Below are 12,381 nucleotides of genomic sequence, written 5' to 3'. Positions count from 1 at the left end.
CTGGGAGGTGGAGGTTGCAGTGAGCTGAGATTACGCCCCTGCACTCCAGCCTGGGCAACAAGAGCGAAATGCCATCTCAAATATAAATAAATAAAAATAAAAAGTTATCAAGGTGGGCATGTAAGAAGATACAGGTGCTGTGAAAAACAGGGTAGAAGTTCCTCAATGTGTCCAACATGCGAGTTACCATGTGACCTAACAATTCCACACCGAAGAATGTGCCCAGAGCAATGAAATTTGGGCAAATTTCATTTGCCCAAAAGCAATGAAAACGTGTCTACACAAAAACTGTCCACAAGTGTTTACAGCCACATTCTTCACAACAGCCCGAAGGTGGGGGCAACCCAAGTGTCCGTTGCCTGATAGAGAAACACAGTGTGTCCATCCACACACTGGAACATTGTTCAGCCGTAAAAATGAACAGTGCTGAGACATGGCACTACGCAGCCGAACCTCAAACACACAGTGCCCAGTGAGAGAAGCCGCACACCAATGGACAAATACCGTGATTCCTTCATAGGAAGTGTCCGGGAGAGGCAAATCCATAGGGACAGAGAGCGACTTGGTGGTGATTAGTGCTGGAGAGGAGTTGGGGGGGACAGCTCAGGGGTACTGGGGTCTCTCTGGGGAGTGACGAAAATGTTTTAATGATTGTGGTGATGCCTGCACAAGTCTGTGGATAAACAAAAACTCAGACTTGTGTGTATGGCTTGTGAATTATATCTCAGTAAAGATGTTAAAATTATAATAGAAATGAAACCATGAAGCTGGCCAGGTGGCAGAACTGTGCACGCCGGGTTGAGAATTGTGGATCTCGCCCCCTGATGAACAGGTACTGGTTCCAGCCCAACCCTCTCCAGGCACCCGGCAGCCACCTGCCTGTTGCAGAGGGACTCAGGATGTCTCCCAGCTCGCCTGGACCCGCCCACTATGGGGGCTACACCCCTTTGTTCCCTCATTCATCCCCAAATCCTGGACATTCTCCCCCTTACACATCTCTCACGTCCCCTCTTCCCACCTCACACCTCTGTCCAGGGCCCAGCACCATCACCACTGCCCAGAAAAACTCTGTACGCGCCTCCCACCCTGGGGGCCTCCTCACAGTAGGAGACCCTGTTTCCACCCTGCAGCCAGGGGGAACCTGTCACTTTTCTGCAATTCTCCGTTTGTTTCTTGGAAACTGAGCCCCTCACCAGGCCTGCCTGTTGCAAGGGAGACTTGGGGGCCCTGGACCCTCTCCTGGGTCGGCCCACCGCAGCCGCGGCATATGCTGTTCCCTCGGGTGGGAAGGCTCCTCGCCCACCCCACTGCCTCACCTCCTGACACCTGCCCATGCCCAGATCTGACTTCAAAACTCACCTCACCAGCGAGAATGATTCCGCGGAACCTGAGGACACAGATTGATTACGGCAGCGATGAGATGGAAACAGCCCGCCCTGTCCCCATCCTGCAGTGGCTTGTCCCAAGGCGTGGAGTGCCCCTGAGGGCAGGGCATGAAAACCATGCTCATAGCCGAGTGAGTCCTCTGCCCGCGTCATAGAAGGACTAACTCAATATTGTTGGATGGACGGACGGACGGACGGACGGACGGGCGGACGGATGGATGAGTGTAAGGGGAGGGGTGTCCAGGTGGAGGGAATGGCGAGGGTAGACGCAAGGATAAAGCGGAGGTGATCTGAGACCTGAAGTTATCGCAGGAGCCCAGATGGAGGGAAGGAGGCCACGGTGGGACAGGCCCAGTGGGACAGGGAGAGAATAAGTCCTGGGCCCCCGGGGTAATGGGCCAAGACTTACTTCCGAGGACAACGGGGGTTGAGGGGGTGTCCTGACCACATTTACATTTGGCAGGGGGGGGGTGGTGTGAGGGTGAAGCTCAGGGGTGAGTGGGGAGTGGGCAGGAGGTGGGATCCCTGAGGGGAGGGGCCCACCGGGCTGAGCCAGGCCGGTTGCCAGGGAACCAGGCTTCCTCCGGCTGCACACACAGCTGGGTGCTGAGTAAGTGGTACCTAAAAATAAAGCCCCCAGTGGGGGCTGGCACTGACGGGGAGTGGAGGTGGGGAGCAGGGAACTGCCCAGGAACATGAACAGCGCTCAGCAGAGCCTTTCTGGCACCTCCCGTCCGTGGCCTGGATCCCAGGCTGAGCATCCTGGCTGGGGAGACAGGGAAGGAGACCCAGAGAGAGAAGGAACCGGCACAGTTGAGGGATGGAGGGGCTCTGTGGCCCAGACCCTGAGGGCTGCCTGCCTGGGCTGCGGGGCCTGGTCAACTGGACACCTGGGATTGTGAAGACACAGGTGAGGGTCAGCCTTGCCCAGCAGCCCTGGCACCATCATCCTCTCTACCTCCATATGCAGAGTGGGAAGTTGGGGAATCTGCCTAGGGCCAGGGGCGAGGGGGCTGGGGCTGGGGCTGGGGCAAGAGGAGTTCAGGGCTGGCAGCCCTGCCTCCACCGTGTTCCCTGGGGGCCAAAAGGCCGTGTGATGAAAGGGTCAGGTTCACTCCTCACAAGCTCTGTGGCTTCTGACAGCTCTGGCCTGGGGACTCCTGTGCTGGGGGGTGAGTCTCCTTGCACCCACCTCCAGCCCTCCCAGGAGGCGGCCAGCCTTGCCTAGAGGGCTCAGGAATGCAGCCCGGGAGCCCATCTTGGCGGTGTGAGCAGGAAGATCCTGGACCGTGGGCGCTTTGTAAATGTCCATTCAGGCCATGGCTTTGCAGCCCTGAGTGAAAGTAATGTCAAGGGAAAGCCGGCCCTCGGTCACTGTCCCTGAGCTTGACTGAGGACCCCTGGAGCTGGAAGAGGGCAGTGATCAGCCTGAGGTCACAGGTGGAAGGGGAGAGGGGCTGGAACAGGTGGAGGCCTCTCCCTGCAGAACCCTGATCCCCACACGGCCTCCGGGAGCCCCTGACTGGCCTTCGGGGCTCACAGACCCTGAGGGATAATGTTGACCAAAGCTGAAGGACTGAGGGCCTCTGGCACCCCCAGGAGAATCACCCCAAAGCCCACCAAGCTTAGAAGTCCCCGACCTGCCCCAGTCAGGGGGCCTGGTGTCCTGGGGACTGAGGGGTGACCCTGCCACCAGCAGCAGAACTGGGATGAAAACAGGAAGTGGCGGCATGGGTGCCAGGAGGAGGGGGGAAGGGTGTCCTCTCTGCCCACCTCGGGAGCCCCGGTGGCAATGCCTGAGCCTACACTCCTGGTCACTGTGTCCTGCTTCCCCCAGATGAGGCTTACCCTTGCAGGGCCCACCTCCGCCCCATACAGACACAGAGGGCGCCCAGTGTGTGTCCAGATGCTGGTCAGCGCAAGGCCATTCATTTAGGAATGACAGTGTCATCTGCCCAGCTAGACTGGGGTGGCCAAGGCCAACGTGACCACACCTCTCCACCCTCACGCTGATGGACACAGGGCTGGATCCTCTAAGGGAAGAGGCAGCAGAGGGGCTGTCTCGGGTGTGCTTGGGGGGGCGGGGCGTGGGAGCAGGTGACACAAGACACCAAGTCTCCTGGGGGTGAAACCATGGCCATGGCCAGGTGAGCCCCTAATGCCTCTTAAGTACCTCCTTTGGAGGCCTGGAGAGAGGTGCCCACCTCCCAGCTCTGAGATTTCAGAGAGAGAAAGGCTGGGGCCAGCCTGGCCCAGGAGCTATTGGACCTGATGCTCATGCCCAAGGCCTGCTCCTTCTCCACGCAGACAGACAGAGGCTGGAGTAGATGCTGGGGTCAGGGTGCCTTTATTGGTGAATGGGAATGTGTGAGTTGGAGCTCAATGGCCACATGTCGGCATGTCCAGGGTCCCCAAGGCAGCAGGTTCCAAGGCACTGGAGCAGCCCACGCCGAGGGCGAGCCCTGAGCAGCAGGCACCATTCTCGCCCTGCGCAGGGCCTGGCACTTGGGGCAGGCCAGGAGGCCGGCCAGGCCTTCAGCAAAGCTGTTGCAGCTCAATCAGCTCCTCTTGTGGGGCCCGGAGGCTTTCTGCCGGTAGATCTCAGCGGTGAAGGGCCTGCCGGGCAGCGGGGAGAGGCTTCAGTCAGCAGGTCCTGGGGGTGACCCACTGCCCACACCAGAGCCCTGCCTCCACCAGCTTGAGGGTGTCCCAATGGGACCAGGATCCCCTTCATCCGCCAGAGCCGCTGGGGTGGCACTGACTTGGAGCCTTCAGAGAGCAGGGGGGAGGGGAGAGGGGCCGGCTGCCTGCTGGGTCCTGCAGGCTAGCACTGTAAGCTGCTGTGGCCGCTCTGACCTGGGAGCCCTGGAGTGGGCCTGGCTGATGGCAGCCTGTCCTGAGCCTGCCCTGGCCACAAGGAAAGGTTCTAGAAGGAGAGACAGGGCCAGCCGGGCAGCCACGCCCCCACCCGCCGCAGCCGCTACTCACTCTTCATACAGGAGGGCCACCATGTAGGTGAGGGCCACCAGCACTGTCAGGAGCAGGCCCGTGGGGCTGGCGTGCCTGCAGGGAGAGAGGCAGGTTAGGCCTGGCTGGAGCCAGGGTCTCTCAGGGCCACTGCCCTCCTGCCCAGGCTGGCCCTTCCTGCTGTGACCCGCGTCTTCCGGCCAACGCTGGGGCCACTAGGGCCGACCAAGCCCAGGCAGCACTGCCCCTTCCTGAGTGGGGTCCCCATGTTCTCGGTCCTGATCCATTTATCATCATCGTCTGCCTGTCCGTCCTGGCTGGGTTCCCTCCGGGTGGGGCCTGCTCACTCTTTCCGGGTCTCCAGCCCCCAGCCCAGAGCTGGAGACGCAGCCCCAGGCAGAAGAGTCCCAGTGGCTAGGGCTGTTCGTCCTGCACAGGAGGAGGTTCTGGGGCAAAGTGCTCCACTGTCCCCCAGAAACCATGCTCTGAGGAACAAAGGCTGTTTTCTAGAAATGGGTCCAGGGTTCCCCAAAGCCAGTTTGGTTCACCCTGAGCCCCCAGCCCCCAGCCACAGGTGCAGCCCCATAGCCACGCCCTGGGAGGATCTGGCTGTGGGGAAGGGGGCTTAGGAGCTGCTGCCCCACCCAGCCCTCAACATCGAGCCCAGCTTGGGCTCTCCCAGGTGGTGGGACAGCAGCGCCACGCCCAGGAACCCCCTGCTTGCCCCGGCCCAGAGGATGGGAGGCCCAAGGCTGGATGGAGCATCGCCAGGGGCTCTCTCCTGGTGACCAGCTCCTGACCCCGCCACACCAGTGAGCAGCGGCAGCTCGTCAGTGACGGCACCGAGGAGCCTGGGCGCAGCTGCCTCAGATTTCCAGAAATAGCTGCCGTCAAGCTGTCCCCCAATCTATTTCTATAGTTACCTCTGATCCCACAGCTCCCGCAGGCGCTGGGCTGCTGCTGCCGGGGAGGAGGGAGGGAGGGAGAGAGAGAGGGAGGGAAAGAGGGAGGAAAGGAGTTGCCTGGCAGGCACAGAGGGCGCATGGGCAGGCCTGGGCCAGGGGCTGCACCCTCCTTGGCTGCCTCTGTGCCAACTTGCCCCCTCCCCAGACAAACCATCACAAGAACCCCAGGTAGGGCTGGATCAAGGTGAGGGCTGGAGGGCACCTGTGGCCCCTGCGGGGACCCTCTGCCCTGCCCACTGCCTTCCACCCCTGGACCTCACACTGGTCTGCCTGTCTGGGAGCTGCAGGGGGCAGGGCAGTTTAAGGACAGCAAAGATCCAAGCCCAGGCTCCAGCCCCAGGGCTGGCATCCAGCAGCGACCCCATTGTGGGCACCTGAGGGGGACAGGAGCCCCTGCTTGCACAACATGAAGCAGGAGGCCCACCTGTCCCTCACAGTCAGGCCACCACCTCTGCCATCTGTGCTCTGGCATCGGGCTCACTGCCACATGGCCTGCCGGGGTCCTACATGCCAGGGAGCTCAGACACCTGGAAGGCCCATGTCTGGGGCCCTGGCAGGTGAGAGACAGATGGGCTGTGGGAGGCCTGCGGGGGTCCCTGCTGTGTCAGCGTCTGGCCAGGTAATGGCTCATCTCTAACGAGCTCCTGGACCATTGATGCCATCTCCCAGCACACCGCATGGCTGATGTCCTCTGGAGGCGGCTTGTGTGTCCCGAGCCCAAGGGTGACTCTCACTCCAGGGCACAAGGCACTGTTGGGGACACTAAGCCACTGGGGAGGCACCGAAGGTGGGGGTGTCAGGGAGGCATTCTTGCAGGAGGGGATACCTCACGTTGGGTTTGGAAGGACCGACAAGGGGCATAAGTGGGAGGGTTCTAGGCGAGGGAACAGCGTGCAAGTGCATACGTGCATGTGTGTGTGCATATGTGCATGTGTGTGTGCATACGTGCATGTGTGTGTGCACACGGAGGAGACAGGGGGCCAGGTGTGTTGGGAAACCTAAGCCTGCAGGGACAGCCTGGGTAGAGGCGATTGTTTGAGTCTGGGCTCACCCTGTGGCCCCAGTGCTCCATGGGCGGGTGAGCCTGGGGGCACATAGTCTGGGCCTCAGGATCACACTGCCCGAGTCCGGGCAGAGGGCCCAGGCTAGAAGGCAGGTGGGAGGTGTCCCTGGGGACTGCCTGGCCTGGACGCGGGGTGGGTCCCAGCCAGACCCACAGCCCCTCTTCTAGCTTCTGCTCTCTCCAACCCCAGCTGCTACCGTCCCAGCCGCTGAGGGCGGGGAGCCAGGAGGCAACACCTTGCTCTTGACATTCACCATTTACAATTCACTCCTTTGGGATCCTTTGGCCCCTCAGGTCCTGGGGAGAACCTGTAAATTCTAGGCCGGTGGTTTTCAAGCGTTAAACAAAAGCAGTGGAACAGTGTCTGCCAAAAAAAAACCTTCTATGCAAGAAAATGGCTAAACTAGAACTGCCAGGGTGGGGGATGGGTGTGAAGCCCAGGGCAGCTCCCGCTGTGCCATCGTTGACCGCAGGCCCTCTGACCCCCCTGCGGGAGCACGTCCCCACACCTTGTCAGTGCCTGTACCTGGCTGAGGCCGACAGCACTTCCAGGCTTCCCTCATGGCACGGGGTCCCCTCTGTGGGAAGGGGTGCCTGCCACATGGGCAGAGGCTATGGGGGCACAGGCAGTTCTGTCAGCTGCGGGTGAGGTGGGCCCTGGTGGCTCTGGCTGCCCCCTCCTGCAGGGAAGATGGCTCGGGTGGTCCCAGCCCTGATGTCCCAGCACAGGGGTCTGCAAACTACAGCCTACGGGCCAAGAACACCTGTTAAATTTTTAAATAGTTAAAAGCAAAAGGATCAAAAGAATGTTTCATGACACGTGAAAATGATCTGAAATTTAGGCTTCAATGTCTGTAAGTGGAGCTGTGCTGGCGCCGAACACGCGCATCCGTTTTCCTGCGTCCGCAGCTGTTTTGCGCGGCAGGACCAGGGCTGAGCGGCTGTGACCTGCCTGCGGCCTTTGAACCTCCACACTCCAGCCCTCTTGGAGAAGCTGGCCACCCTGTTCTGGGATGTGCTTTCTGTTACTATAGATAAGATGCTTCTGAGAAAGGGAGAACCAGGGCGCCCTAGGCCCCCGCAAATGACACGTTCTTCCTTTCTCTCTCTCCAGGGGCCCTGGCCCCCGCGTCCTGAGCTGCACCAGCTCCTCCCCGGGAGGTGGCCAGCAGGGCAGAGGGGCAGCAAGCCTGGTACTCACATGATGGCCCAGCCCAGGTAGTTGGCTGTGCTTCCCCAGTACATGGGGTTGTCCAGGATGTTGAAGGGGAACACGGTCACTCTCGCCTCCTTGAGGATCCCGAAGTAATCACCTGTGGATGAGGCAAGGCAGGGTCCGTCGGCTGTTCATCAGCCCTGGCCACACCATCACTGAGGAAGGCCCCAGAGCGGGCTGTGGCGGGACCTGCAGGTGAGACAGGGCCCTGCACTCCAGGAGGCTCCAGGGGGTTCAACAATGGACAGAGTCAGAGGGACCCACCAGGCACGCTGACAGCAGAGGGCGTGGGGCCCAAGGACTGAGGTGCTGAGCACCGCCCCTGCCCCACTGCTCCTTTTCTTGTGCACTCTGACCCAGCCACGCTGGCCTTCCTCTTCTTCCAGGCTTGCACACGCTGTTCCCTCCCCTGCGATGCGTTTCCCTGCTCTCTGTACAGAGAGCTCCATTCCTCCTCAGGCCCTTCTCCCTCTGCTCATGGCGCCTCTTTATGCAGACCCTTCCTCTTCCTGACCTACCTCCCGCTCTGCCTCACTCTAGTGAGTTCCTCTCCCTCTGGGGGCCTCAGCTGGTTGCTAAGGGCTGCTCTGCTCCACGCCCCCGGCTGCATGGCCCTGGCACCAAGGCCCAGCCACGGCACGCCTCCTGTCGCTCTGGGAGGTCAGCCCTGGTATTATTGTTTTCCCACCCAGCTGCCCAGAGGAGCTAGACCCAGTGGAGAGAGGGTGACTATTGGGCAGCCTGTTCCAGACAGGCCAGCCATGCACCCGTCAGTCGCATGGCCACAAGGCATCCCCCGGCAGGACTGCTCTGAGCCATAAGCAGCGGCCGGTGTCACAGTCACAGAATCTGTCCCAGGCCTACAGAGGATGGTCCCACTGGACACAGAGTAACCGCTCCATAAAGGGTGCGGCTTTGTTCCTCCCAGCCTTCTGTTCCCAGAAACCCCTATTTTGTGTCTCCTCCAGGAGGACAATGGAGCTTCATCCGAGGCGGAAAGTAGGGCAGCTGCCTGACAATGGGCAGCATAGGCAGGAGGGGTCCAGGAGCTGCGTCACCGTCTGGGGACACGGGGCAGGCCCAGGACCACTGGGAAGTTCTTTCTTCCCAGGAAGCAGGAAGTGGGGCAGCAGGGTGTGGGTAGATGGCACAGAAACCCAATTCGGGCTGAGTCACAGGGGGAAGTGACCACCTTTGTCTATATCCCGCGCTGCTGGCCCTCGGCGTTTCTAGGCCATGTCTGCTGGCAGCGCCGCCAGGAGTCTGTGCCCACTGGTGTTTGTGGGCTCCTTCCCTCCCTCTGACTGTTCAGGGCCCCCCAGCTTGTTCTTCCACTGCCGAGGGGCTCCACCCACCATCCTGGCTCTCCCTACGCTGCCTGCAGCCCTCCCTGTCCAGATCCACCCGCACCCTAACCGCTGGAGGGCCCCTGCCGCTGCTCTCCCACAGGACCTGACTGCACAGCCCGGAGCCCCTCCCGTGTGGCTCTCACCGCCCTCACATCCTGGAAGGGCCCTCCACAGCTCCTGAGCCCCACCGCTGATCCCGGCTCCATCAGTCCAACCTCTTCCTTGCGGGGACCCCCTCTGTGGCTCCCACCTCTCTGGGGATGGAGCCTCAACCCCTTGCATGGCCTTCAAGGCCTCGGCTCACCCTCCAGCCCTGTCCTGACCGACAGCACCTGTGCGGCCAGTCCAGCTGCTCCCCTGCCTCCAGCCGCCCACCACTCTGCCCTCAGTCTCCCTCTCCTTGCACCAAGGCCTTTTCCTCTTTCTACCTGCCCACACCTGCCCTCACCAGGCAGATGCAGACGCTCCTGGCTGCTGCCCCCCTTCCTAGACCAAACTCCCTACAGCTCCTGCCTGCGCAGGAAGCACTGAACCACCTGTGGGTGCCCCCGACAGTCCCAGAGAGGCCTGGTCATGGGCGATCCAGAATGCTGCACCCACAGATGCCACTTCCTCCCTCGGATGACCCCTGCGGCCAAGCACAGGCTCCTTGAGAACTTGGAGGGCCCTGTGACAGCCCACGGTGCCCTGGGGGCTGGGCCCAAGAAGCTACAGCCAGCATCTAAGGATGGGGGTGGCAGGCGGGCCCGGGAGCTCCTCAGGACACTGTTGGTCCCAGGAAGCCACTGAGGCCACTGAAGCCGAGTGACCTGCCAAGCTCCTGCACTGGCCACGGCTGACGGGGAGGAAGACGTGGGTCTTCCCACCCATGACGGAGAGTGGGCAACGCCCCGCTGGGCCAACTCCCTGCTCACTGGGAGGGGCTGCCCTTGGACAGGGGCTGCCTCCTTCTCTCCTTCCAGGTTCCGAAGGCTCCCTCTTGTCCCCCACTGCTGCCCCCATCTCCCCTCCCACCCCCACCCCTACTGCCTTTCCCATGGCTGCTTTTCTTTCCCAGCTTGCAAGGAGCTGGAAGTTGCTGCCATCATGAGGGTCATTGGTGGGCGTCTGGCCAGGCCAGCACTGGGCTCACAGCCTGAAAGCACCTCAGCCACAAGCAGAGGGGAATGGAGAAGGGATAAGGTGCCTCCACCCCTCATCTCTCCCCAGACCGATGCCAGCCCTGCCTGCGGCCAAACACAGCACCAACCACAAGCCTGCCTGGCCTGAGAGCCACGCGTGCCGGGAGCTGCCGGGGAGGCGGCTGACTCACCACCACCTCGGGCTTCTGTGCAATAGGGCCTGAGAGCCTTCTGCAAGAGGGAGCTGGTGTGGCGCTGGACTCAGGGAGTCCCAGAACGGGTGTTGAGCGCATCTTCGTTAGCTGGAGAGAAGCAGCCAGGAGCTGTCTTCACTCCCCACGAGGCAGCTGCTCAGCACCCCGGGGTAAGAGTTGCTGTTGGAGCCCAGCCTCCTGTTCTAACCATGGACAAGCCAGGCCTGGAGGGAAGACGCCCTGATGGAGCAGGGCCCCAGCACTCCCACTGATGTCACAGACGGCAGGACCACAGCCACCTGGCCTTGCTCCTCCCTAGGGCTCCTGTGGGCCTGCTCAGGGTCACCCCAGCCCTCAGGGTCTTACCTAGGAAGGTTCCAGTGAACCCCAGTGCAAAGAAGCTGGAGAGCACGAGCACGACGCCCAGTCCCAGGAGCGCAAGGCCCAGGCTGTAGGCCGCGGGGGTGTCCAGGCTCTCCATCTTGGGCTGGCTCAGCATGGCCTGCGTGAAGCTGCGGGCAGGGGATGGAGAGGGAGGATGTCATGGCCCAGAAGGAGGCCATCCTCACCTTCTCGCCCTCTCCCCAGGGAACCTCAGAGAGCACCCAGCCCAGGGCTGCCAGGCCAGGCAGGCAGCAGGTGGCGTCTGGTTCACCCAGGAGAGGGGGTGACAGCAACAGGGAGGGGCCCAGGCCTGTCAGATATTTAAATTTTTTCAAGAGAAGCCAGAGGTCTTGACTCATATGTGAACTGTCCTAACTTCCAGAAATAGACAATTCATGAAAACCACTTTAGACCCTGCATGTGAGCAGGCTGGATTCAGCCCAAAGGCCACCAGCTTGCAAACTCTCATCCTGTCCAATGAGCAACTCATACTATGGAGAAAAGTGAGGCTCAGAAAAGACGCAGGTGCCAGGTTGCAGGGCAGGCCCAGGTGTCCCATTCCCCAACAGACTCAGTGCCCTGAGGCCTGGGGCGTGCTCTGTGCTGGGGATTCCACTTCCACAGTCCCTGCAGGTCTGGCCATATCCTGGGTGGCTTGACTTGCATTTAAAGGCACTTTGGGGGCCCTTTATGTCCTCCTCCACACCTGAATTCCCCCACCAGCCTCCCTTTGGGGCCAAACCACTGAAGGCCTTGTTAAAAGGTAGTGGGGGCTGGGCGCGGTGGCTCATGCCTGTAATTCCAGCACTTTGGGAGGCCGAGACCTGTGGATCACCTGAGGTCAGGAGTTCAAGACTAGCCTGGCCAATATGGTGAAACCCTGTCTCTACCAAAAATACAAAAATTAGCTGGGCGTGGTGGTAGGCACCTGGAATCCCAGCTACTCGGGAGGCTGGGGCACAAGAATCGCTTGAATCTGGGAGGCAGAGTTTGCATACCACTGCACTCCAGCCTGGGCAATAGAGCGAGATTCAGTCTCAAAAGAAAAGATAGAGAAAAAAAAAAAGGAAGTGGCATGACCAAAAGGGGGTGACTATGATAGCAGTGGGTCTAGAGGCTCAGGTTCTCCAGTTGGCTCCAGAGGACTGAGGGCCTGGTGCAGGGAGGACACAGGGGCTAGGTATGTGCTGATGCACCCGGGCCTCACCACAGGGGAGCGGGCGCTGGTGGGAAGGGGGCCCTGGGTGCTAGATGAGAGGCACACTCACAGGAAAGGCTGTGTGTGGGAGCAGAGATATGTGCGACCAAATGTGCACTTCCCATGCTCGCAATAATGACAACACAGAAGAGACATGGAGATCTGCTGCCTCACGCAGGGCAGCGCCTTTTACACTCAGTCTGGACGGCATCTCCCAGCAGGGCCAGCTCACCATCCACCCACCCACCCATCCTTCCTCCATCAATCTATCCTCTGTGCACCCACACATCCATCCATCTGTCCATCTATCCATCCCTCCATCCATCAATGTAGCCTCTGTCTGCCCACACAACCATCCATCCATCCACCATGAAGTATCTTTGCCAGGCTCTTTCAAGCAGATTGAGGCCCCCATCTTCATCCACCCATTCCATTCATTGGTGAATTCAGATTGCTGTGACCCTCTTTATGCTGAGCTAAGGACACACAGGCATATCTTTATGCCTCCCTGGAACTCCTTCCTCCAGCTGGACTGGGAG

The 12,381-nt window shown here is 60.7% G+C and overlaps 1 protein-coding gene across 6 annotated transcripts in view; it reads right to left on the bottom strand.

The window, feature by feature from the left end:
- Positions 1-3,716: 3,716 nt before the first annotated feature.
- PEMT (phosphatidylethanolamine N-methyltransferase) overlaps positions 3,717-12,381 on the bottom strand; it is an 85,921-nt gene continuing 77,256 nt past the window's right edge. For 4 of the 6 annotated variants that reach the window (XM_025363522.1, XM_025363526.1, XM_025363525.1 and 1 more), the window contains exons 4-7: positions 10,627-10,772; positions 7,582-7,693; positions 4,374-4,448; positions 3,717-4,001 (exon numbers count right to left, since the gene is read on the bottom strand). In XM_025363522.1, the coding sequence (XP_025219307.1) occupies positions 3,944-4,001; positions 4,374-4,448; positions 7,582-7,693; positions 10,627-10,772 (391 nt within the window). In that variant the 3' untranslated portion in view covers positions 3,717-3,943. Of the gene's footprint in view, positions 4,002-4,369; positions 4,449-5,275; positions 5,307-7,581; positions 7,694-10,626; positions 10,773-12,381 lie in introns of all 6 variants that reach the window. The other 2 variants (XM_025363523.1, XM_025363524.1) reach the window with 2 other exon arrangements.

Source organism: Theropithecus gelada, chromosome 16 (assembly GCF_003255815.1).
Source record: "Theropithecus gelada isolate Dixy chromosome 16, Tgel_1.0, whole genome shotgun sequence".
Lineage (NCBI taxonomy): Eukaryota > Metazoa > Chordata > Mammalia > Primates > Cercopithecidae > Theropithecus > Theropithecus gelada.
This window is presented reverse-complemented; position numbering and strand designations above follow the sequence as displayed.